General features: G+C 35.7%; 1 protein-coding gene across 1 annotated transcript; it reads right to left on the bottom strand.

Moving 5' to 3' along the window:
* Positions 1-1,507: 1,507 nt before the first annotated feature.
* On the bottom strand, positions 1,508-27,473 carry CCDC180 (coiled-coil domain containing 180; the record flags this gene model as incomplete). Its single annotated transcript, XM_009581650.1, has 37 exons — positions 1,508-1,639; positions 3,043-3,181; positions 3,740-3,845; positions 4,088-4,199; positions 5,259-5,396; positions 6,194-6,354; positions 6,759-6,900; positions 7,241-7,307; positions 8,229-8,303; positions 8,891-8,972; positions 9,818-9,888; positions 10,627-10,826; positions 11,505-11,618; positions 11,978-12,076; positions 12,492-12,608; positions 12,813-12,957; positions 13,239-13,385; positions 13,925-14,105; positions 15,196-15,371; positions 15,866-16,083; positions 16,677-16,945; positions 17,021-17,060; positions 17,500-17,626; positions 18,979-19,094; positions 19,660-19,833; positions 20,466-20,588; positions 21,103-21,191; positions 21,890-21,972; positions 22,647-22,766; positions 23,002-23,165; positions 23,419-23,514; positions 24,528-24,638; positions 24,836-24,964; positions 25,060-25,211; positions 25,699-25,781; positions 26,614-26,837; positions 27,349-27,473. Coding segments are annotated over 37 exons (4,847 nt in total), but the record flags the coding sequence as incomplete, so codon positions are not given.
* Positions 27,474-27,566: the final 93 nt, after the last annotated feature.

Raw genomic sequence — 27,566 nt, 5'->3', positions numbered from 1 at the left:
AAACTCCATTTTCAGGCTATTTGTTTTTCTAAAACATCAAGCCTTGATTGAATTCTGTTTTCCGTGGTGCTTGCAGCCCCTCCCAGCTTGATACCACTTCCCAATTTCATAAACATCCTCTCAAAATTTTCCCCCAAAGCATACATGAAAACGTAAGACAGTACCACTTTGCAGATAGTCTCCTGGGGATTCTCATTTCCTGCACCTGACCATCCTCATGCACTTATTGCCATGGCGTACAGAGAGCGATAGCATAGAACTCGGTTGATGGGGAAGGACAGAGGATAATGGACAGACAGAAGAAAGAAGAATAAAAATTATCCTCAAATTGAATAGTAAAATTAACACAGAATAAAAAAAGACATGGGCGTTCTGGATATTTTTGTGCAGTTTCAGCTATTATAATAGGCATAGTGTACTTCCATGTGTCTTTACAGAGTAAACATCTAATCCCTCAGGAAAAATAATACACATATTGAAATATTGCATCATTAGGAGCACAGCTGATGCATTCCCCCTTTGCTTCAATTTCTCTGTTACAAATCTGCAAGAACACTGGAGCCATATGAGTTCAGAACGTCTCCTTGCATCTAAAACCATCTCATTGACACTTACCGTATTTGTCCTCAACTGATTTACAGCTCTAGGGTTCACAATGAATACAAACGAAAATGAAATAGATGTGGTTGCAGTTAGTGACAGAATCTCCTAACAAACAGAAAAACGGCTAAAGCATTTTTAACAGTTACTCAGGTTCCTCGAATTTGTTCAGAGAGTTTTTTTTAAAAGTGATATGGTTGAAAGTAGCTATATTACTCCTAAATGAACTTGCTTGACCTCCCAGAACAAAGAAGTACTTTATGTTCAAGCCCGGCCTCGGAAAGCATTCTGCATTGCAGATAAATGCCTCACTTGTAGACCATTCTGTGGAAAATATTCTTTGCAGATCAACTATTTCAGATTTCTAAACCTATGTTTCAGATTTCTAAAACTGAAGTAGTGAGCTGTGAGTACAGTGCTGTTAAGAATGTGAATAAAGAGAGGATATCCATGGGAAGGGCTTCACCTGTGCCAAAGAAAGTTTCCTTGCTGTACTCCATTATTAAACAGGCTGCCTTTAACTATTACAGCTTCAGACTGTGCCGTGACACAGACATATTCAATCATGCCTGAGTCTTGAACATGAACTTCAGTACAAATTCACTGCTTGGGCTTCTAGCTTTTCAGATTCTCATATTACAGCTAGCACCATAACGAGTTAACTTTACTCTGGCTGAGATCCAATTAGGAAGCACTGTACAGAGTCTACGCTTCAGTTACAGCACATTTATCAGATTTTTTTATTTCAAGAGGCAATTGCACCATTGCACTTCTTCAGTACAACAGAAATTAAAGAAAAAAATAGAAAATTCTGTTGGACTAAATCTATAACATCACCGACATTAGTACAAACTTGTCAGTTTACACCAACAATGATCAGAAGGACATCAGCAAGATTTGACTGATGTCATGTATAGAGTTGCTTAATCTTCTGGATGGATCGTTTCCACCAATCTTCCCAACGCTGAATTGTCAGCAGCTGAGCTGTACTTTCTTCCTTGATCTGGGCAAACTGCTGCTCAAGTTTACATTTGTATTTCTGTATAAACAACAACAAAAATAAAGGACAAAACTGGTAGTGATGAAATATAATTTTACTTTGCCTAAAGCCAGGTCCTGATCCACTGTGTCAGAAGATTGCATACAGGCCACTTATTTTCTGCCTTTGACAATAGAACTTTATGAACAACGAATTATTTACTGCCTTTCTTCTGTGTTCCTTTTAAAGACTTCTGAAACGAAATTATCAGCAATATTTAAATTTTGCTAAAAATGCAAGATCTTCATCTCACTTCCATTAGCTCCTAAGATTAAAGAGCTGCCTTCTCTAGAGAAGAGAGAGGAAAGCATGCATCTCAAACATAGAATGCACTCTGGCTCTTGCCAGAACCTCCTAAGTCACGAGTATGAACTGAACTATTACAAAGCTGCTAAAAAGATATTTCACCTAAACAGAAACTTGTAGACTACCATGAAAACTTCAAGGCACCTTTATTAAAGAGTCCATGTTCCAAAATATAAAATACTGTATTTTTAATGCAGCATATATACATTCAGAAAAATATTTCTGTGGCATGCATTCACTATATCACACCCTGCTGACAAACTATGTTAACTTCAAAACTTTACTGTAACCAGGTGCTTAGGTACCATAACTGGATACATAAAACACTCATGCAAATTTATAGTTTTGATGGCATTTACCATTGTTGACAGTGTATTTTACTTTTCCCTATTAATTTTTTTTTTTTTTAAATTAATTCAGTTCACTGTGAGTACGATTACTTCCAGGACAGATGCATAAACACTGACTATTTATTTCCAAATGATTTAACGTAAGAATGTTCTCCTAATTGCTGAACAGTACTGTTTCACAAGCTACTCTCAGTGCAAGTCAGAGTCTCAGAGTTGTCTGAAATATGCTCATTCGTCTAGCAGTTGTAGTGAAGAAAGAGCGATCATTTTTATGGTGATGGATCAGGATGTAAGATAGGATGTAAATATGTTACAGCCCTTCACCTTTTATGGAAAAATCAGCCTTTGTGATCTAAGGCTAGAGCCGTAGGCTTTAGAAAGAAAGCTGAGTGAAAGCAAGCGGTATTGAAATAGCATTGTGGCAGCAGCTACTTTTTGAATTGTGATGCTTCTGAAATGCATGAAGTGTCCTGTTTCTGACACCATCCGTGCTTCTCTGCTGAAACAATTCCCCATTGTAATGTATCTGAATGAGAGGGCTCCCTGAGAAACCAACTCTGTCTGCTTTTGACAACATCACAAAGAAATGGACACGAGAGAGGATTTCTACACCTGGTGAATGTGGCTTTAAGATCTGAAAACACGGTGTATATGAAAAACTTATACATAGCTATAATTTTCTTCTTAAAAAAAAACCAAATCCACAACAGTAGCAGCCCCACTCACAGTCCTTTCTCACAGACCAACCTTATATACAGCATCTCTTGCTTCTACTGCTGCTACATGACTCAGTGTCGTCTTAGCTGTTGTAACTGACGCAGTTTCTCTGCAAAGAATATAGTCTGAATTGTCTGTAAGAGTAGTCATGGGTATTCCTGGCCAAGTCCTTTAAAAAAACCAAAACAAACAAACAAACAAACATGCCACATAGAGAGAAAGTTAGAAAAGAGAGCAGATTATACTAATTGATGTTACTTGTACTTAAACTGCAAAAGGTTATATGTTTGTTTTTAACCTCTACAAAAGGATTACCCTACAAACTACAAAAGGTAGTACAACCACCTTTTCTTTTCAAATTTCAGGATCTCTGCACAGTAAATAGAATTCATATCTTCTGAAGGAAAATACACAGTATATTGATAAATTTCAAAGTGTTAAATTGATAAATAGTGGCTAGCAAAGTGGCATAGCAATAAAACTGAAATTGTATTGCTTTACAATACAATATGTGATTCACTTTTATTTATTTGGATGCATTGCTATTCTTTCTTTAAAATCATCACCCACTCAAACTCCCCCATAACTAGTTAAATGGCGTTACTAATGATGATCATAGTATTCAGCAATTTCAACAAGTGCAGCAAAAAACCATGAGGACAGTGTCTGATACCAGTTTAGACAAGAGAAATTACATAGAACAGTGTTCAGTATCGTCAAGTATTACCTGCTTCCATGTTCAATTAACTGTTTAACTTCACAGATTTCTAGAGGAAGTCCAACTTGTTTACGGCGGATTAAAGTGGATGTTTTCTCTCTTGGTATTTCAGTTTCTGGAGATAATAGAACATAGACTCAGCAGCAACAAAACAATGGCAGTAGTACCATTGCTTTGAAGTAACTATACGCAGCTAGATGCTCTTCACTTTCAAGAAATAGCTTTGCATGCTTGATCATGCAAATCTTTCCATTTAAAGTACTATAGCATATAGAAGTCTCCTCTTCCTAGGGAAAGTCTGCTGCAATCTTTGAGAAGGAAGTGGAGGCCTGAACAAGCAATTTCTTCTTTACTTACTTGCTACTTGTACATCATCAATAGTGATACTTTCATCCAATTCCAGAAGCAGCTTTTCAGTGAAGGCCGCTAGTGCAGAAACAAAGCTCTGTGCACACTCAGCAGCACAGTCCTGTTGGGACATTGGAGACAAGCGAGAGGAATTCCTTTGATAATTTGACCTCCTCTCCTTTTGGTTTAGCTCCAAAAGAACTGCACAAGTATCCAACCTTGTCATTTTGCAACAGCTGCAGATAACAGACATAAGGCTCTAAGTAGCAATAAAAGGGTCTAAAAGCATCTCTCTGCAGTATTCTCAACACTACCTGATTATCTAAGGTACAGTACAAAAAACTATAGAGTTCTGTGTATAGTTCCCCAGTAGTTGAATATTTGGGTTAAGTATCTAAACCTTGATAAAAACAGCTACTTGCCAATGCATCCTTCTGCCCAAATTAAAGGCCATTTTGGAATTCGGGTACTTTGGGTGAAAGTGCTTTGGCCAGATATTATTCTAAAACAGGGTATGTGTGTTTCTGTGTGTGTACGCAGAGCTAAGAGGAGAAGGAGATATTACTTCAGAATTAAATATATATATACTCTGCAGACAGCATAGAATTTTGAGAAGTGGCCCAACAGAAGTAAACAAAGAGCTTTAATGTTGGGGCACTAACCTTCAATAACCCTAGAGGATGGAACGGGAGAAGTTTTGTTTCTTGAATCTCTCCTGTAAAATTCTGTGTATTCCAGTTCTTAGTCTTGTGTAGAAAAATGTCAATTATTTGCACTAATTAAATGCACACGGAAGAAACCCTTTCAGGCATCTGTTGTCTGCAAGTAAAATAACTAACCAGAGGATGTCACTATTACTCCAAATTTAGAATTATATCTAATAATTCTACCATTAAGAGATAAGTCATCTCTTCCTCTGTATGTTCTATGAATGACACAAAAGATCAGTTAGTTCCACAATAAATCTATGCACGTGTACATGTGCATATGCATTTATTTATATATTGATCTAATGCTGATAATACGTAACTTAGAAGTTAAAACATATATGAACAGGATTGCCTAAAACTGAAAACATTTTCCAGGTTACTTTTGACGGGAAGGAAAAACGTATCCAAGATGTACTCTCCTCTCCAAATGCAACATCTAAGTTCATATTAAGCAATGGCTTTACAATTACCTGCAGCATCTGTGTGTTGAGATGAATACCATCAGCTTGGTCTTTTTGCCTTTTTATTTCCTCTTGGCACAAAGCGTCCAGCTGAGGCAAGTTGTCTGGGTGTCCCAGTGAGGGATGTAACTGATTCTTGTGCACAGCCTTTAAATAAATACATAAGAAAGAAATACCTTCAGTAAAGAATGTGCATTTGAGTCATTAATAAAGAAGAAGTAAAACCCACACATTTTATATAAAAGTATTCAGAAAGACAAAGAAAATTTAGTGTATTCCTTGGCTGTCTAGACATAAACCTTGCAATGCAGTGTATACCAAATTGCCTATCTGCTGGAGAATAGGGCCTCTGATCTCACCTTGGTTTTTGTTTTCAACAAATAATAATCTCTCCTACCAAGTGGTAAACAAGATTTTTTTATATCTTTATATTTGTATTTTTTCCTGAATTTAACTTAATACTCAGAGGGACAAAATCTCAAGATACTACTCTGTAACATTTTCTGCATGATCTCCATTATGATTCTCTTATCAGTTCTGATATTATTGGACAAAATATACCTCTTTTTTGAAAGACAGTAAATAATATGTCATAGTACCTACAAATGAGTGCACCCATACAGTATGAGCTGTGTAGCCATATCACAGTGTCACAGCCCTTAAAGAGTTTACAATCTAAGTGTAAGATGACAGGCAGAGCTGTACAAGATTATAAAGAGGCAGCCCAATGCTGGAAGCAGTGAGAGAAGGGACTGAATTACTAGAAATACAAAGCTTCTGGTAGAACTACACAGACTAATTGCAAACACGGAAACTAAATCTGTGGCTAGCTCAGCAGAGAGTGATCAAGCAAACAGCGAGATTAATAAAAAGAAAATTTTATAATTCTGATGCATTTAGCATTGCTTACACCGGAAGCATTCCAATATGTCCATGACACATACCTTCACATTCTCCCAGACTTCCAGCTGTTTATTGAAGAGGTGCCGAATCTGACCAGTGGAATAGCTGAGCTTCTGCTCGTGTTCTTTTAAAAGACTATCAACTGCCAACCGGGAGACATAAGGGAGCTCCTTCTCAAACAACTTCAATTGATCCTGAAATTCTTTTTGGAAAAGACAGGGTGTTTGTGTGACACAGAAGTATTCCTTGCAAGGAAAAAAACCCCTCAGCCAAGTTGAATGTACACTGCAAGGGTCAAACAACCTGGAATTTTCTCTCACAGAGAATGTCCCTGCCATTCCTTTTTCTAGGTCCAATGCTTTGAGAAACATACACTTGCTAAATGATGTGACCTTTTACAGGTCTTTCAGTTTAGTCAAATGCCCTTCTGCCATGCTTTTTGTAGCTGATAATATTGGCCCAATTTCCAGTAAAATCAACTGGAGTTTTTCCACTGAGTGTGATGGATTAAGAAAGCTACATAATTCTCAATCACTGCAATTTTCAGTTTACATAACTGAAAAATTACATAACAAGAAATTAAAAGTCTTAACTGAATGAATTTACCTATAAGACAGGAATTGTAGTAAACGTCTGTCTGACTTTGGTATGACAATAGATTCTGTTTGAGCACTTCTGCACAATGTTCAAATGTCTCTGGCAGATCTTCAGACATTGTGATTCGAGGTTTCTCTTCTAGGTAGAACTCCTTCAGGAGGTAAATTTAAAACAGAAAAGTTGTTGATAACACATTCAAATAGGTCACATCTAGGCATATAACAGTAGCAGGGATACATAAGACTATCAATCACCCTCTTATTTGAGACCAGTTTTCTTCCTCTGATTCTGAAATGCTTCGTTAATATTTATAAGGAAGCCTGTGATTAAAAATACACTGTGTCAAATACTACTTAAAAATTAGATGCACTGGTGAAGAAAGGAAAATTTTTGGACGGCCATCCAAACATTGTAAAGAACCAAATTATTTAGCTGACACAGGAGTAGACCTGTGAAAGCAAAAGTGACTGAAGAACACTGGGTTTTCTTACCTCAGCAAGACAGAGCAATCTGTTGTTACCCGTCCAAAGAATATTCATAATAATCCCCTTAAAAGTACTGAAAACAAACAAAATAAAGACAGACAATCACACTGTAAAATGATCACACTGGCAATATTTACTGTTTTTCAACTATTTTGTTCAGATTTATTTCAATACATTTTTCAGAGCATACAGAAACAATTATTCAGAATGCCTAAGAACCTTCACCCCCATTAGTACAGATTCTCTTCAGAAGAAGCAAGGACTCTGAGCTATTGTAAATGCTTACTGGAGAACACCTCCACGCCACTGTAACAAAAAAAGCAATCTTAGCCGCCTTCCTGTGCTGAAAACTTACCTTAAGAGCTTACCATGCATTTTAGATAAATTAAAAATATTTGAAGACGGGTCTAGCTGTTTACTGGAAGTATTTTGAAACACAACGTGGATCAAAATTCCCAAGCACTTAAACATCTTAGACATTAATTTTAATAGTTTTGCATGGCACATATGAAATCTCTCAACTCTATATAGTACAACTGCACATATCAAGAAAAAACATGATAATTTTCTTAGAGAAGGAGAATGGAACCATTTAAAAATCACCTTCTAAACAGTTTGTTCCTTGTTTAGTCATATAAATGTAATATTGAGCACAAGAATGTAGTGTATAAAATTTATTGATCTTCTTAGAGGTGAAAATAACTGAAAGACAGGCTATTTTACATTTTCTAGCCCATTTTTTATAAATGTATAAAATGGGCTCCAATGAGGCCACCCATTTCAGACATTAAACAGAATAAAATGGATGACTTTTATATTCACTATTGTTATGCTGCAAAAAGGAACTGTTCTGTAAACACTTTGACCCATAAATATCAAGGTTAAATACCTCAAATTCTATAGTTCACGATTATAAATAAATAAATAGATAAATAGATAGGTAGGGTTTTTTTTTTTGCAGATTAACTTCTATTTCTAAATACACATGACTTACTCAGATTCTGGAGGCTTCTCTCCAAATATCTGGAATCTCTTGTCACTGAGAACTGGTCTGGTGTCTTTCTGTATCCTAGGGAGGCAAAACATTAATTTGAAACTATCCACAAGTATTTTTCTTCTCTGGCTGATTATTTAAGCTAGTCAGTCATATGACGGACATGTAACTGCGTTAAAATTCAGAAAAATGTAACTCTAAAACTAGTATTATATGAAAATAATTTTTTGATGGAAAAAAATTCTTAGGATTCTCTCCTCAACCACTCTTCAAAACTTTTCTGTTGTTTTCACTATTACAGTAGCTCATTTTATCTATCTATGGACTAAGCTGAAGACATACTATTTAGACACCAGACCTGAAAATTAAGCCATATTGATTTAAGCGTGTGGTTAGTCTATATTTCAACAACTTAAAAATACAAAACAACATCAGACGAAGGAGAAAAAGAAGAATGTTTTTTCAGCCAAAACCTGAAAAAAATGCAGAGCTGATCATGAGGATATAAACAGGGAAGAGATCCCAAATGATAAGCATAGATGGAAGGAAGGCTAATACAAATAAGCATTAAGAATTTTTCAAAAAACAGGCAGTGGACAAAGTTTAGGTGAATTTCTGCATAGGAATATTATAAGTGGAATTCCTCCTTTCAGGGGTCTTACCTTCCTGTTGACATCTTTCTGTTAAAAGATGACTTCTTGGTGGTCCGAGCTGCATAGCTGTAAGCAGCAGAGTTCTGAGGACCTTCATCAGATATATTTAAGTGAGAGTGAGAATAATTCTTTGATGTGGGAAGAATTGTTTTATATTTAACACGGAAAGATGAAGAACATTGTATAAATGCCAACTGAAGTCTTTTTTATATGGTTATATAGTTTGCGTTCTCATTTCTATAATGTTTCCTTACAACATTAAGGGGACAACTATAGGAACAATCACTTCAGTTCTGTGGGCCAGAAATAACCCAGCAGTGGCAACAGCAATAAAGGTTCTGCATCAGGGCATGAGTAATGGGAATGTCATAGAAAATACGTGGTAGATGGGAGGAGATTTAAAACAACATTAAGGTGGGGAATAAGAAGGAGAACGAATGGGCTACATTCTTAGTCTTGGCTGTGATGGGGACTTTGGAATGTGGAAGAGAGAGAGGATGTCTTTGGATGTGGCTGGAGGAGTCAAGCTCCAGAGAAGAGAGATGAGGAAATGTGAACACTAGGTAGGGAGCAGTTGGGGTTACCTCTGCACTCACCTTTGAGTGAATGATCATACACTGTGAAAAGGATCCCTGATCCCCTACATCTTTTCATGACTTCTCTTGTAATTCTTTATCCACCCCTTTTCCCTCTTGCTATCACAAATATGGGTACTCTTTATAAAATTATTATCTCATTCTGCAGCTTTCATTGGTTAAGAGCCAAAAATCATCTTAGTATTGCAAAGGAAAGATATCCAAGAAAAAAGTTGGGATGTACAACTCTCTCAGAGCTAGCATGTAAGCCACTGGCCTGGAACATGCTAGACCTGCTCAGTGATATTCTAGGAACTACAGTTTAGATGAATGTAATGTATTAAAACAAACGCTGGCACACCTGGTCCTAATGAACGGGAGTGATCATTTCTCTCCTGATTTAGGCCTGAAGATTTTCTGCATGGCTGAATTCTGAAACAAAAAAAGAGCTAAGCAGCTATTGAATACCCTGATATTTTATGTTATATACTATATTATATATCATGTAGAGAACTATGCAAGTTCTCTATCCCTACCATGTGCTAAGTGCAGTTAAATTTCTGAGATAATATTTAACAGATAGGATTACTTTTATGATGACAGTGTAAATATAAGTACTTTCATCAGACTAACTAATTGTTTCACTGGAATTTCTACAAGCAAAAGTGCATTAAAATATTTATTTGCAAATCACACACTTGTCATACTGTTCATTTCACACTTTGTATGTTCATTCAACTATGTAGCACGTAATCACCTTTTAACTAAAATAAGGCTCTAGAAGACAAAAATTTAATACCTAAAATTTATCACAGTGCTATAAACTACATGTCACTTATTATTCACAGTGGGGTATTTTTGACTATTAGAAATCTTACTCTTAAAAAGAAAGCAGTCTCAGCTAGACTGGTTTTTAAAACTAGACTGATCAGAAAGTATGTAGTAGTATTACCTATGAACAATATATTCAATAGTTCTGTATATACAAAGGTAAACTACGAAATATGAATTCAGGAAAACTTTTATATGCTTCTGGAATATAAATTTTAAAAATACTGTAGTGAAGCCCCTTGTTATCATGAGCCTCATGAAGAGAAGAGGTATACATAGCAAAGAAAATAGAAATAAAGACTATGACAGAAAAATACCTTTAGGCAGACAAGTACTTACTCAAGTAAATTTTTGATAACACTTATTGATAAATCATCAACTGCAGACTTTCCCTTTCTGCTTGGATTTAACAAAGGAAATTTAACAGGATCCAGCCCCATCACCATCACTTTGTTCTCATCTCTGAGACACTCTGTTCGAATGGCAACAGCAATTGGACCTTGTAACGTAATATCCTTTGCAAGAGGGGTAATGTCCTCCTGAAATGGGAAGAAAAATGAAACCCTGTTGACTGTAGCAGGCAATTAGTGAAAGCATTACATGTAGTTACTGATTACTAAAGCAGATCTTCCAAACATACACTATTTTGCTTCACAGGCTGAAAAAAGTTTGGGTTTTTTTTATAATTCTAGTAGTAACGTTGTTACAGCTATACAACTCTGAGGCACTTAAAAGTAGCTAAGAGATTCTCATAATTATCATAAGCAGTATTTAAGTATATACCCTTAAAACAATGATCCACTGTCGATTACAAAATAAAGACAGACTTTCCAGACAAGGAAGAAAAAAAAACCAACCCACTTGATAAAAAAGACACATTTGATTTTTTCTTTTAATTATTTAAAGAAACCCATCAAATATGTATATATGTATCTATGAATAGTGCTACATCTTGAAAATAAACTCTTGCAAAGAACTGCGCAACTCATTGTGATGCTGTGCATCTTTAACATTCAGTAAACTCAGTGGTGTCTGATTTACTCAGCCTCTTAAAAAAGCTGACCTACTGTTATAAGGTCTTGGACAGCTTGGCATAATGCAACATCTTTCTTCATTTGAAAATTCAAAGCACAGATTCTGGAAAAACTTTAAAACATATACACATAAAAATTCACCCAATATTAAATAAAATATAGAGAACTTAAATGCTATCTTACATTATCATGCGGGCTCCTTGCTTTTACTAGCAAGCAGTCAAGATACTTGCTCCTCTTTTTCAGTTCTTTCAACACTACTTTGGCAAAATCGTAAAACTCTTCGGAAGTCAAAGCCTGAAAGATATGATAACACAGATGGTATTTACTAAACTAGCTATTTCAGACTTTTCAAATATGCTGACTCCTGCATACAACATCATTTGCCTCTGTTCTGTCACCATTTTATTTACACATACGTGGAAGCAATGAGATTGTATAGAGGCTGAGGTTTTTGTTTGGCAAACAGGAAAACAGATACAGGACCTTCCTGAGCAAAGATTCTGTGGTAAAGTACTCCTTCTGCCCACCCCCCAGATGTGTATAAACATGAGTCTACCTCAAAAATATTAGTTTATGTATTATACAAACATGCACCATGAGTCAAATTAACGCCAAGCCAAATTAAATACAATTTCATGCCTATTAGAACTTACTTCTTTATCTGCAGTAGGATGAGCAGAAGCATCTATCTTCTGATGGAGCTTCTCTAGATAAGAGTTTAATGTCACTGCCTGCAAATTGGAATTTGCTACCTAAAGCAGAAGCAGATATTGGTGAAGTGAAATCCCATTCAAGGGATTTTCAGAGGCTCCACTTTGAAACCACCAGACTTGCTGGTAAAAACACTCAATCACTGGTACTCAGAGGAGAAGCTGAAAACAATAATTCACAAAAGCAACACTTCATGTCCTTTACTGCACCACACAAAAATGCTGGTCTATTCAGATTAGATACTCAACATGCTGCAAGACCATAGTGTTCCAGCATAGCTGCAGCAGTAGTAAAAACATAGTTTTAAGCTGATAATGAGAGAAAACAGGTTTTGAATAAATATAAAAAGTGATTTAATGTTTGTTCACTCTGAATTCAGCCAAAAATCTCTTCAATGAAATAAAAGAGAAATTATTATAATTCATTTAAACAAAGTTCTGATGTTTCTGTTTGTACCTCTGATTTGATTTGCACTTGTAGATTTGTCAAAAATCGTTGGATCTTCTCCATAAAGACTCGATTCATAAAGAGATAACGGAACTTTGTTTCAGACTGGTTGATAAGTTCAGTAGCCTTTAAGAATGCCAGAAACAAGAGAGAGAACTAATTAATTTTCACTTTTAAAAACTTAAATAATAGAACTCATCATTTCTACTTATTTTTTCCATCATGTAATTGCCACACAGAACAGTCTTACAGTCCTAATCTGGGAGCAGGCTGATTATAAATCACATCAAATACGCCAATATTAATTCGAAAGAATGAAACTCTGCACACCTGCTCCAAGCAGCTCGATTCCATTTTCTCCATATCTGTCTTGATTAAACTTTCAAAAGAGTCAATACGCTTACTTTCTTCCTGAAGACACTTGCTGAAAGACGTTACCTCCTCAGGAGAAAAGTTACCTCCCTCCAAAAATAAACTGAAAGCAACCAGCAAAGTAAAAGCAATTGGCTATGAGTCTTCCTTTTCTCAAAGACTATTTTAGCTAAGCAGCCCTAAAACATAGATATCAACACAAATGTGATGAAAACAGTATAATAATTGTGGCTTAACAAAATAAATTTGTTTTTTTAAATAGCAAACTAGATTTTGTTATTCAACAAAATAAACTTTAATTTTACTGTTCTGCCTATGCAACAAATGCTGATGCCTAGAAATAGGTAACTATTTATAAACAACACTCAAATGAAAGCTCTATACCTGCAAGCTCTGAGAAAATCCACATTTGAATCCCTTAATTTTCCTAAAGCTTCCTCCAAATAGTTCCGGTAACTCCTCAGGGAAACCTGGATCACTTCCAGATGATTACGTAGCTCTGAGTGCAGACTGTTGCTGAAAGAAACTAACCTAACAGCAAATAAAAGACAGAGAAAACGTATAGAAAGAGGAGCACAGATTATGATTCAGAGACTGGTGGCTGTAGAGACATGAACAAAATCTGAAAACTCAAGAGTGTTTTAGTATTCTGAAAGCAACTCACTGAACTGTGATTGTTTTGATGAACACTCAGAAGACATCAGCAAGCAGTTGATGCTATTGAAGAGCATCCTTCAAAACCAATTAGTCAATTGCTATTACTGTGCAGGTTCAGTAAACTGGATAAAATCTAAACAGATGAAACATCTTTTCTACTTTAAGACTGCCAGCACTTTGAAAATATACGAAAATTGTCATCCATTCAGTACTGATTTTAATTTCTTCAGGGAGAGATAAAGCAAAAAAAAATTCTTTACATTTTTTTAAAGTTTCATGAAGCAGTCTTCATTGAAGAGTAATGACATATAAAATAGATTCAGAATGCAAATCAGGAACATCTCATCTCAGACAGCAATCAGGAGTATTTAACTATGGAAATTCACCGCCAGCAACACCTGTGGCACACTTACTTCTCAGTCATAGGAGCACTGAGGAAGACAGACTCCATGTCACGGATTCTTGAATGTAAGTTTTTGCTGAAGTTATTTTGCTGATCACAAAATTTGAGAAATTCACTTCTCTCCTTTTTCAGAGCTTCCACCACCCCTGCACAGTGGCACTCTAGACGCTCTTTGTGAAGCAACAGTTCCACTGATAAGAAAAGAAATTTTACAATATAGTCATTATTCCCTGTTTACTGTGGACTATTACAACCACCAGCCAACCTATTATCAGAAGCAGCAGTAAAATAAATAGAGCCAGATCTCAGAGTGGCTAAAACATACTAATAAAATACATCTGGTTCTGTTTCTTTGACTTTTCTCCTGTGTTCAACATATATCCCTGGCAGCTCCTAATCCATTCAAATCACAAATGTCTTTTGTTTGCTCTAAACCCTCTTTTTCCTTTATTTTTGGTCACTGCTGCCATCTCCATTATCTCTCTGTTCTCAGCCTTGTAACAAAATTAAAGTTTTTTTTTCTTTTTTAATGGAAAATAGATTTCTCCCTATTTTTCTGGAAAAAAACCCAACCCATTTTTGGTCTCCCTTCTAGAATGATAGTTGGATAAATCAAGAACCAGGTAATCAACCTCAAGAAAACTGCCAGAAAAGGCACCTGTTCTCTTTGCAGGAAAAAGTGGAATTGAAAAATTATTTGCCCGTTCTCCCAAAAGAGAATTTTTTAGTTTATATGTTAAAGATCAACAAACCTGTCTTAAATAATTTTTTTCCACGAGAAAAACCTGACACTTCTCATAGAAAAAAAGAGTTCTGATTAGTGGCCAATCTGTAGCTGCTCACTGATACTTCTTATAGCTTCCTCTCCTGTATTCAGAAGCCAAGCCCTGGCATTTTGTCTCTCCCAACACTTATTAATTCTTTTTCTGCAACACTTTTAAAATTATTTTTTGTACATTGCAAACTCTTGTTAAATAATTTCAAGGAGAATGAGGATTCACAAATATTGATAATAAAAACTGAATGTTCTACATCTTTTACAATCGAGACATTGATCAAGGCACTGCTGGGTATTTTCCAAACATAACGTAGCACAGTATGAGCTATAGAAAAGAAACACCTTTTTTAAAATACATGAGTAACATACTATACTAGGAATTAGTAGACACTCAACTGCTTCCTATTGTACTCTACTACTGATGCTGAAACAGATTTTGGTCCACTTATGATCATATCTAAATGAAGACATGTAATGCTCAGAGTAAAAAAAAAAGTCGTTACCAGCTCTAACATTGTAGATATTTGTCTCTATATTCTCCTGCCTTCGTTGATGCAAGTGAAGATGCAGCTGAAGTTCTGAATTCAGCTCCTCTTTCTTGGCAGCTACAAAGACATAGGAATTGGACAAGGACTCTGCAAACCATTTCTCCAAGTGTTCAAAAAAGCAGAGGCGAATCCTATGATTGAAAAAGAAATATTAGAGTGAGGAATAGTAAGTAATAAATAAGAGTTTATTAAATATATTTATTCTAGGAATTTAGCTTCTGACTATAGGAAGATAATGGTTTCATCACCGTTTGCACAACACCTGTACGGTAGAGTTTTTGAGATGGCTGCATACTCCTGACAACCAGGCATTTTACCTTCATGGCTCTGCAGGGAATTTGGGTAAATTACTTGCCTTTCTGTAATATGTTTTCTCACTAAATAATTTTCTGTAAAATATGAATGTTCTGTAAGAGGTAAATACTTGTGTGGTGCTTTGGTGCTTTGAGAGCCATGGATGAAAAGCAATATAAAAATTTTCTCTTATTTTTATCAATTTAGAAAGAGGAATAACATCAAAATAGTTCGGTATTTTTTGCGTCTTTAGTCTAATGTTTCTTGCAAACAGCTGAAATCTGTCTATTACCCAAAGGGAAAGAAAGAACATAAGCTGTTTTCAACTAACCGTTTCTTCAGCTCTACAAACACGGTTTCTTTGATAAGTACATATTTCAGGTAGATAGGAAATGATTCTTTTTTTTCATATTTTGTAAAATAAGTCTCTGGGATGTCAGTCTTTTCTGCCTCTTCAACTCCAAGAACTGTGTAAGAGTTTCCACTAGAAGTGGAAAAGGTCTCAATGGCAATTTCAGAGCTTTCTGCCTTGCTGCTGTTGAACATAGCCTAGGAAACAACTGGAAATCATCATCTGTTACCTTTACAGGTATAAGCATAGAATCAACAGTGCACAAGCTAATGTAAGAATCTTAAGGATGTTAAGAATAACGTTCTCATTCTCAATTTGGACAACATTCATACAGAGAATATGCTTGCAAGTCTCAATAGGCAGAGTCATCAATGTTTTAGAAGGTTTTTGTTATGGTAATAAATGCACATAACTAAAGACCTGAAAAACTAATACTTAGATACAAATACAGCTTAAATCATTCACCACGGGTTAAGAATACTATCATGAAAGAAAGAAAGATCTTTCAAAAAAAATTCTATGCAAAAGGTTTTTACAAGGGTAAAAGCAGTGCATAAGGAATGGTTGTAAACTGGTTTATACACTCCATTTCCCCATAAAAAGGATCTAAATCCCTAATAGTCCAGAAATAAATGAAAACAAAGGCTCCTGCATGCTTTGTGTACATACAAACTAAATCTAATCTACTTTAAGGAATTTAGACTTACCTCAGCAAAAAGACGACTTCCTATTCATCATTATTTTGTGCAAGACTTCCTTCACCTTCAAATTTATTCTCTTGTTCACTTACCTGTGTAAAGCTTACCCCCTGTCCTTCATGCTCAGTTTCTTCGCTTTCACGAGGAATACTCTCCCCATCTTCTTTTTCCTCTGTTTCTTCAGTTTCCTGTGCAAAGATCTCCTCATTCTCAGCTGTATTTGTTTCTTCATTTTCTCCTTGACAACTGTCCGTCTTTTCCTCTCGTTCGTTTTCTTGCACAATGCTCTCAGCTTGCTGCTCCACCAGACATTCAGCTTCTGAAGCCTTAACTAGTTCTTTCCAGTTAAAGCAGAGTTTTACTGGTCACAATCCAAAGAAATACAGATTGAAAAACAAGCAAGCAAAAATACTTGTTTGTACCGTTGAGGTATTACCTTGATCTTGAAATGTGGAGTCTATCTTTCCTTGCAAGTTCTAAAAGCAAAATAACAACAACAAAAAACCCCACACAACTTAAAAATAAGGATTTGCTTGCTTATAAGAAATCCATATTCCTTCTCAAAATATATCTATTTCAATAAGATATGATAGTCTTGAATGGATCACTTATCTTCTAAAGAAGCTATAACACTCAAATTGATTAATATAATTTTGTTACCTTGCAGTTTTTGTTTAAAAGGCAAGTGAATTTGCTGAAATGCAGTTTGTAACAGGGACAGAGTTAAAAGTGTGGGACAGAGAAAGGTTTTGTGTTTCCCCCCTCTATTTCTATCAAAAGCACTTCAGTCCTATGGCCAAAACAATGCTTTAGTTTATATAATCTAAATTTGAAAGCTAACGTAAATTTTCCCAAAAGTGAAAAATTAATACACCAGTAAGACTTTAAACCAGAATAAGTTTGTTTTCTTTATACCTGTTTGAAGATTTCCTTTACATTGAAGTATTGGCTGATGGATATACTATAAGAAATCAATTCCCGCAAAATAGCTTCTGGGTAAGCCATTACTTTATCCATTAGAACTTGGTTGAATGTCTCATACCTGTCAAATTTAAGGTCACTGTTTAAGAGACTCAAGTATGTCTAGAAATAAAATTAAATATGACTACAATGTCTTTAAATCCAAATCTAACTTTTCAACCAATCTCATAAAACCTTTAGGCTAAACATTGTACTATATCTGTTTAGCCTGAATACAATCACATCCTGGCTTGTAAGTAGAGATTAGTTCATTACAAATATATAAATGCACAAAAGTTAAGAAATATTCACAATAAAGTATTTCAGATCTTTCCTTTTGGATAGGAAACCATTCAAGACCTGTGCTTATATTAGGAATATTAGAAGCGAGAGGTCAAATTACTGTCTTTCATGTTAGTTCTGTATCATGCTCAGCCGTGACTGAAGCTTTTCTGGTTTATTTTCATTTTACTTGGAAATGAAAACTAATGGTTCGAGCTGAGTCTTGATTCAAGAAAAATCAATGTTCATACCTGTTTTCATTTACATTTACATTTGCTTTGTCTCCTATACAAAGATAATTATGGGGAATTTATGTATGTGCTCAAATGCTCAGATAGATTACATTCCATCTCTGCAACCTCTCACTGTATTTTCACTCACCTAAAAAGGTACATTACCTTTGGGTTTTTTTAAATTGTCCTAATGAATATAAAGAGTACTGAACCAACAGCTCTAAAGACAATTACAGTGTGAGGTGTGTGCATGTGTGTGTGTGTATCTGCCTCTCAGGACCACATCGCTCTTCTAATATGCCTCCAATCTAACAGACAGAAAAGACCTTCTGGGTGTGAAAATACAACTGCTTCCTCTCTAGCTATTTAATCCTCAAAACTTCTGCTAAGATCTTCAGCAAGGAGAATGGTATGTGCCAATTTTGATGTGATTTTTAAAGATGCAAGCGCCTGATCATGAGAAATGTAACAGAAAGATTACCAAAATATATACTTTGGCTATCTGAAAGTTAGTAATAACTTCTAGTCCTTGTGACTTTGAAAGAGATCGAATCTGTGAGCACAGGTGATGGCACAAACCTTCTTTCTAATCCCTGCGATTCAAAAACCTGAACTACTACTTTTACCTTCTGAATAAATAATTATCCCATTGGCATGGTTGACATGGTATACTACATAATAATACTGATCCGGTACATTTTTTAAATGATATCAGTCTTCCTTAGTCCTACTTCTAAAATGTGGGTATTATTTGCCTTAACCTTGTTCAATATGGAAATTATTTTATTTTACATTCTTACATAAAGTAGCAAGCAGTGTTTTTTCCACACCTTCACATTACAGCATAAACAAGACCTAAGTAGCACAACCAACATTCAAATATGCTTTATTTTTTAAGTTTGCACTACAAAACTCATACCTAGCTCTAATGTCATCTAAAGAAGAAAGGGCATCCTCCAAATATTTCTTCAGCGTTTCTTCAGAGCTTGCTGTTCTCATTTTGTCCAAAATGATATCCAGATTAGCTTCTATCATCTAAGGCCACATAAAAAGAACCCAGTAAAAATGGTTTCATAATTACCAAAATGCTTCATAACTATTTAGGATTCAAATAATTTAATTATGTACATATATTCTACACCAAGAAGGGAACCTACCTTACCAAAACTCATCTACTATGAAGATTTTTCACAGACAATGAACATCATCTTGACATTGCCACCCCAAGTTGCATGTTATACCCATAATATGAGAACTTGACATACAAACAAGAGTCTATACCTGAACTTGTGCAGGTATAGATCTTGTTTGTATGTCAAGTTCTTACAAGTAATAGAAACTTGCAGCCACTTAATACATAAAATATGATCTTTATCACCATTGCCATAACAAGAATAAGATACGACTGTACACTAAGTGTGAATCAAGCAGTTAGTAAAAAATGTACCTGACAGAATGAAACTACCATTTAGAAATTCCAGTATAAATGTCAAAGATTACGTTTTAAATTTTATACCAGGTATTTTGAATTCCAGAGGGTTCTCTGCATTAAGAAGTCCTTTCTTTACATCATACCGCATCCTCGTTTTTATGTTTATACCTGTATTACGTTATCCTGTTTCCATCTGCATTCATCTAATTTCTTCTGAAGTTCACCTTCCTGCTGGGAGTGTTTGAGTTGATGGACATCCCAAAGACCCATGGCCTCCTGAAAATAGCTGTACAAGTCTCTACAATTCCACTCATTCTGTTTAGCCAGCTCCTCAAAATCTCTCTAAAGAAATACATTTAAGTGAACCAGTTACTATTAAACTGTTTGCTAGAAGGTGAAATGAATGAGTAAGGGCACATATGACATGATAAAACGCTGCCTGGAAGTACACTATCAGTATTCAACACAGTCTCTTCTATTTGGAGAGGAAAAAATAGTCCAAGTAAACTGGATAAGAATGTGGATTTTTGTTCTAGAAGCTGAGAGTATAAAAACTTCTGCTTATTCTTCTGGTACTGTAAAGCACAGAATCACCAAGTTCTGCATATGCCCTGAAGTATCTGGCCGTCTATCATTTTAGGAACAACGGCCCAGTCATCTTCACGTACGGAATCATAAAAGATAGGATTGAAGGACATTTGGGAGATCATTTAAACCTAGTCCTCTGCCTCCAGGCAGGATGGGCTATACCTAATTCATCCCTGACAACCTATTATAAATATAAACCAAACAATTATGAACTGTTCTCCTTGAATCACAAACTTTTTTTATTTGTCAGGCAGGTGTTCAATCACACTATAGACCTCTTTCTAATGTGACATCAATAGCCTAAGATGCATATGGCATTTCAGGCAGTAGAGCAGGAAGAACAGACTACTCCCAGAGAGTAATAGAAATAAATGTAATAAACGTACATCCATACGCTCCAGTTCTTCTTCAAACTGACTTTTTAGTTTCTCAGTCAACTGAAGTAAATCAGAATTCACAATTTCTTCAGCCTCTTTATTTGTGCAAACATTCAGATTCAATAGGTTATTCTAAATGAAAAAAATGCTAAGTTATATAGACATGCATATAATAGATATTGTGTGGCTTTTAGAGAGTATGGCTAAACTTAGTGTTTCTTCTTTTCTTGTGAATGGATAGAGAAAGGTTCAACCCCCTAGATCTCACGTTCTGTTATTAAACAGTACAATTCTATTTGGACACAAAGGGAGAAACTGAGGCAGAGAGGTGGAATTTCTTTCCCAAGGTAAGACAGATTCAGCACCAAGGCTGAGGGGTTCTGACCTTGTGTCCTCCACCTAAATGTGGGACTACTTTCATTACTGGCATTTGCTACTGATTTTACACATTTCAAGTACAAATACCACATGTTACTGTGAAACAAAGTGGTCAGTACGTTTTCTAACAGAGTGAGACAGAGATTAAAAAGTAATTTCACTTGTTATCTCAATGTTTGGTGGATCCTTAAACATGTATTACTGTAACAACACATTGTATACTGTTACCAACAATCCTTCCAAGAATTCGCAAAGCTATGATACTAACCTTGCATAACTGCACTTCTGCCAAACATTTTTGCTGAACCATCTCATACTGGATGCGTATTTTCATCATACACCGCACATTGTGGGTATCTGAAGGATATGGAAGAACAGACCATTGTAAATATTTTTGTATTTCACAGTGCAGTGTGAAATGGAAAAATGACAGAGGACCTGTGCTGAGTCTCAGCACAGGTAATATATCCCAGTAGTGTCTTCACACTTGTACGACACTATCAACCAATAAAATAAGATGTTTTAATACAAATCTTTTTATCATTATGCTTAAAAGTAGCGAGTTATTTACAATCTCTAGCAACTTCTTTGCTACTATACAAGCTACAAACATTAAGACAGGATGTGCTCTAGAGAAAGAGAAGGTAGACACACAGAGGGAAGGCACACTACAGGACTCAGAGAAAGGACGCATCTCAAACACTTCCCCTCTCATTCTCCGAGAGGTAAAAAGGAGTATTTTTGTATGACTGAGAATTGATCTGCACTAAAATTAACCTTCTATTTTCCCCAGATTAATTCTAACCAAGTCAGTTCCTGCTAGATCTCACCGTGCAAAAATGTTTGTGCTGGCAAAAGGGAGGTGATGCAACAGACAGCTTATTTTGGTCATATTGCTAGCTCAAAGCAACTTAGAAGGTACATGGAAACACATGGAACAAAGAATATAGCACACATATACTTTCAAAGCAACTGCCTGACTCACTACTGCCTGGAAAAAAAAAAAAGAAAGAATTGCTTGAATTCCAGACTGTTTTTATGATTTCCTAACTTACCTATACTTTTGTTTAAATTCACCAAAGATCTGTACCATTCATTTATCTCAGCTTTTGTGTGTGTTGGAGGCAACAAATCACTACTGAAAAAGGAAACAAGAGTCAGATATCTTCAAATATAATCCAGTCAGTTCTTAAAGGATAAAATTATGAATCAGAGTAACCATCCCACTGTGCTTTATTTTATTTAAAGCCATATCAGCAATGAAAATAAAACAAGATGACTGCTGTTTTTCAAGACCACTGTTCACTGACAAGAAACTAACTGTAATCTATCTTATTGCTACATACATTGTAAAAGAAAAACTGTAAATATTGTAATGCATTGCATCTTGTTGTCAGGATGGACATTCAAACATAGCAGTGTTAGATTTCTATCAAGACTCCTTTCTTAATCTATTATACAAATTAAATTCCCACACAGAAATAATGCCTTGACAAGATCACCAATTTTTACTTATCTACCCATCCTTGTCCGCCGCTTTCTACTATGTTTCAAATGTTAATAAGATTCACTTTTGTGTTTCTGCATTTCTAGTCCTTGATCACCCCCTATTTAGTGTAACTGGTGCATTGAAAACCAAGAATGCATTTTTCCATTAAAAAGAGCTTTACAAAAGAAATTTAGGCTCTGCCTTACTGCTGCATTGTACAATCGCACACTGAAAGGGAGCAAAGTGCATTTTGTAGTCAAGTCCCTCATTAACTCTAGAAAGAATTCTATTTTCCTTTCTTCCTGTTCTCTCTTTTGTCATACCCAAGGTGCTGCAAAAACTTCAGTCTCTTTTCACTAAGTAAAATCTGATCCTTTATCATATTTTCCATTTCTGTTTTCACAGTTGGGGGATTCTGTATTTCTTCATTTGCCATAAATTCTCTGTAGGATGGAAGAATACATTGAAGTAAATATCTGTTTGGGAAAATTTTGTGTGTGAAATACAAATACAAAATATGTTTTATACATACCAGGTAAAAAAAGAATGCTAAGTTCTTTTAGCTTTTTAGTTTTATAAAGGAAAAATTACAAAATATTACTGTTTACAGAAAACACAAGTGAACACTAGTGACTTTGTGTTATTCATACTCCAAAATATAATTTTAAAATTTCTGACCTGAAACTGTGAACTACGTAGTTCTTTTGGATGAGCTTCCAGTCCTTGACTCTATCTTGCCATTTCAATCGATGTGATAATTCCCTCTTCATCTCTGATTTCATTAGATTAAAGAACAGCTTGGCAATTGCCCTCTGATTAGCCAACAGTGCTCTGTTAATCATCTGCGTATTAAAAAATAAAAACAGGAAGAAAAGCAGCATATAACATGCAAAAAATAATATTGCCTGTTCTATGTAAAATGAGGGAAAAAGAACACGAATTATAAAGAATACCCTGCAAAATAGAAAACTCTCCTATAATGCAGTGATTGATAGGTAAAAATAATGAATTTCTGTTGGAAAAAAAGACATTCTGGGAATACTCAGATTGCCATCTTCTCGCAGGTAAAACAGATTCTCAGTATGAAAGATTTACCATGGCCTCATCATTCATGAGCCTGTAAACATCAGCTGACAGGAAGAAGGAAATTTCCTCCAGTATCACAGTATACTTCCTCAGTACATCTGTTATCTGTGCAATAAGAGAATAAAGAACACAAAAAAACACCACTGTATAACTCAATGTAATGTCAGTTTCCCAAGTTAAGCAATGATATGAACAAGACAATTTTTTTTCCATTAAAATAAGTTCAATTGGCTGATAGACAGATTGAGAAGTGAATCTTAAAATACCTATCTTAAATACTGATTTTTTTAATCATTCATAAAAATAGTAACTAAAACATTTCATTTTGTTATTACTCAACTGATTTCTCTTTAATACCTGTGATAATTGAGTGCTCTGCAGACAGGCCGCAATCTGAATCTAAAAATCAAACCAACTTCCTTTCAAATATCTGTAGTGAATCCACTAGTGGTTGTTTTAAGCAGAGATGAAATTTAAGCAAACATGGTAATCTCTGGTATTTTTCATAAGTAATCAAACAGAAAAGTTACTGGTGATACTGTTGGACCTATTCATCATGTTTACATTACAAAGAGAGGACAAACCGACACAGGTAAAACAGATAGCTTTTGTTCGCCTACAAGGACAAAGCAGCAAGGACTTCCTTATGGACTATCCATTTATTTATCTAAATATTTACTGTGATGTTCAATGACTTTTACAGGTCAGGCTGAAGCCTACATAACTGTAGCACATCTGCTACCGATACCCAGCCTACCCAAACTAACATTAGCTAAGGCACATCTGTGCAGGTTCTCAGCTGCAGAATAGGTATGTCCCAACAAAATAACATTAGACCTGTTGACAGTTTGACCTAAATAACCTTGCAGAAGAATAAAAGCAGCTTTACTACAGTAATTGTGGAAGAAACAAACACCTTGTAACTGGAAAAGAAGTATCTTCTCCTAATTATGCGGGTATAAAAAGAGAATGATCTACTGGTGAAAAGACAGTAATCACCCACCCCTGGCAGACCTCTTTGACTCTTGTGGAAACAAGCTACTCTTTGCTCTGCATCCAGCATTATGGGCAAATAATAATCTTATGCTTAATTAACAGCTATTAAAACTACAGCTCACTTTATCAGCTCGACTCCATTCAACCTTTTGTAAGCATTCATCCATTTCCCTAATCCACTTCCTTCTGGTCAAGGATTCCTGGTGGATGATGTTCCACAGTTCTTCCAAACCCTGCAAGAAGGATTTACTCACAATCTCACTGAAAAGTAAATGTCAACCCCCCCCGCCCCCCCAACCAACCAACCAAAAAAAAAACCCCAAAACAAACATGCATTTGTATCTTAAAACTACAGCAAAACATAAGAAGCTATGTTACACAGACCAGGTACAAATAACTGAAGATGAGACAACGGCATGAGCTGCCTTACTTCAATTGAGAAACCTTCCAGAGTAGTGTCAAACTCAATCTTTTTAAACAGAAGTTCAATTTTTCTATCAGATTCCATCAGTTTTGTCAGAAGGAATTTTCCAGGCTCCAAAACAAAGGGTTCCATCTCCTAAAAAGGTAAGGAAGTCAGTCTGATCTTTTTAATATTAGTCCCTGACCTTAGTATAGGATACAGACTATCTGGATTACAAAATTCAGCCTTACCCTGGCAATGCAGGCAAGCTCATGATACATTGAGGTTAGTGCTTCATCATGACGGCCTCGCCGGCGTTCTGACAGGCGTTCCAAGATGTTACTCCTTGTTCCCTCAGGAACTGTCAAGAAAGAAACGAGGATGATGTAGCTTGGAACTGTTGCTGCAGAATACATAACACATGCACACGGAAATCCACACTGTGACCTCTGTAGTTTGTGCAGCTATTACAGTGCGTGACAGCTTTCCACAGGAAGGGAGATCTATGCAAATGTATGTTAAAAATAGTAAAGCATATTTTTAAATTTCCTTTGATTTTATTAATTTGTGATTTTCAGAAGGATAAAAGCATGGAAGCTATGGACTAAGTTCAGGTATGATGCAAAAAATTGCAACTTCCAAGAATGAGATCTGCTTACGTCATAACTGGAATTCACCATCTAAACACACACTGTGATTGACTGACAATTTTACATCCATTTTTTCTATGAGTAGACCCTTCATCTTCAAAATTACTTACAAATCATCAAAAATGTGTCAGGTTGTTTCTGAGCTTGATTTTATACTTCGTTCAGCTAAAACCATTATATGTATGGTGGCTCCTAAAAACACAAATTAAAATATCTGACATGAAGGGAAATAAATTTTACCAACAAAATCAGGTAGGGATCTGACTTCTTCAGCTGCATTTACATCTACACTTTTCCAAGCCTTTTGAAATGTTGTAGCTTCTCTGAAACAGAAAGAGAATAAAGCTTTGATTTGTACTAAATACGTAAAAGTAGGGACCTGCAATCAGTATAACATTCAATTTAATTGGCAAAATACAGCATTTAAGTGAACATAACTTCAAAGAATATAGCTCAAAGAATTAATGTTGCTGCTTCTGAGATGAATTGGACTGAGTAATTATCTATCCTGGGTAGATCACAACCTCAAATCTGCTATGATGGCATAAAAAGCAATAAATGCTAGATTTAACACATGAAAACTAAAGACATACATACTATCTCTAAAAGGTATAAAAATCTATGAACTGTTAAGTAAGAACTAGCTAGAAAAGTGGAAATAGCCTTTATCTGCCCACTGCTCTTCCCATCAGCTGGGGCACTGCGTTTCTCCTTGGGGGAAGTGAGAATAAGGGTGTCATTATTCAGCAGAAGAGTTAGGATGAAAAGCATGGACGCACTAATTTCTTTTCTTGCTCATTACATAATCATTACTGTATCATCACGTAAACCATTAACACAGTTTAAAATATAGTTCAAAAATATATGTCAGACTGGCTTATATCTAGATTGCTTTGAACAAAAAAGACATACAATTTCTGTTTAAAAGAAAAGCCATATCATATGTATGTCATTGCAAATATTAGCCTGTTAATCTGCACTTTAACAGGCAGCAGCTCATTATACTCAATTTACGTCTGGCAAGGAGACAGTCTATTACAAGTCGTTAGTGCCGTGACCAAGAATTCAGGAGTGTCTAGCTCCCAGTGCAAATCTTACAACCTCATACCTATAGTCATGAACGTATAATTGGGGTTTTATGCTTCTGTTCTCTACCTGTACATTGGTGGCTTTTCTGTGGAGTCATTGTAAGGCGTTCTTTCAACACACTTCTGCTGGTAACACAGTAGTAGCCTGGCAGCAGTAGAAATTTCTGAATCCCTAACCAAAGCAAGCCTTTCATTTACAGAAAACCTAATCTTGTTCCTTACTTCATCCAAAGAGTCTACTAAGTGAACCTTCGAAGAACCATAATCAAAATGGTTAGAATTCTTTCCAACCTACTGAACAGAGAATAATAACAAAATAATTGATAAAAACAGTAGGGGAAAGGCTGCAGAAGAGAAAAGTAAAATAATTAACACTACTTGGCACATGCATAACAATTTTCATCCAAGACTATTTTCAAATTAGGGAAAAAGATATCCCTTTCCTCAAGAGGAAAATTGAAGCAAACTGGATGGTGTGCCTAGCTTACGGTTACAAGGAAAGCCAACAGCAGTGTGAGAAATACCTACCTCTGGCTTACCATGCCTCTAATTTATCTTTTACTGCTGTGTTATAACGATTCTGCCCTCAGTTAATGTATCCTGATACACAATGAAGACACAGGAACATCCGTAGATGCATTAGAAAACATGCTGCAGATAACACAATTATTTTCTACTAAAACAAATAAAACCAGAAAGGTTGAAACTGACCTCTGGTTTGAGGTCACCACTTCAACAGCCAGCAAACAACCGACCAACATAATTAACTCATTTGGCTTTTACTCGTTTCTTTTTTTTTTACCTCATCTTCAAAGGTCTGTTTGTAGACTTCCCCTCTGGGGACGAGGCGCACAGCCCCCACCGGCTGCATGTGGCCTGGCACAGCCGACTTCCAGGGCTGTTTCCAGAAGAACTGCGATTTATAGGCTAGGGGCCAAGGGGAGATAAAACATTTCAGTTTTAAAAGGTTCTCCTAAGGGTGAAACTACATCCCTACCGCATCGTTTCCACTACCTGCTA

This window comes from Fulmarus glacialis, unplaced genomic scaffold (genome assembly GCF_000690835.1).
Source record: "Fulmarus glacialis isolate BGI_N327 unplaced genomic scaffold, ASM69083v1 scaffold26717, whole genome shotgun sequence".
Lineage (NCBI taxonomy): Eukaryota > Metazoa > Chordata > Aves > Procellariiformes > Procellariidae > Fulmarus > Fulmarus glacialis.
The sequence above is the reverse complement of the archived record's forward strand: the minus strand, read 5'-3'. Positions and strand labels throughout refer to the sequence as shown.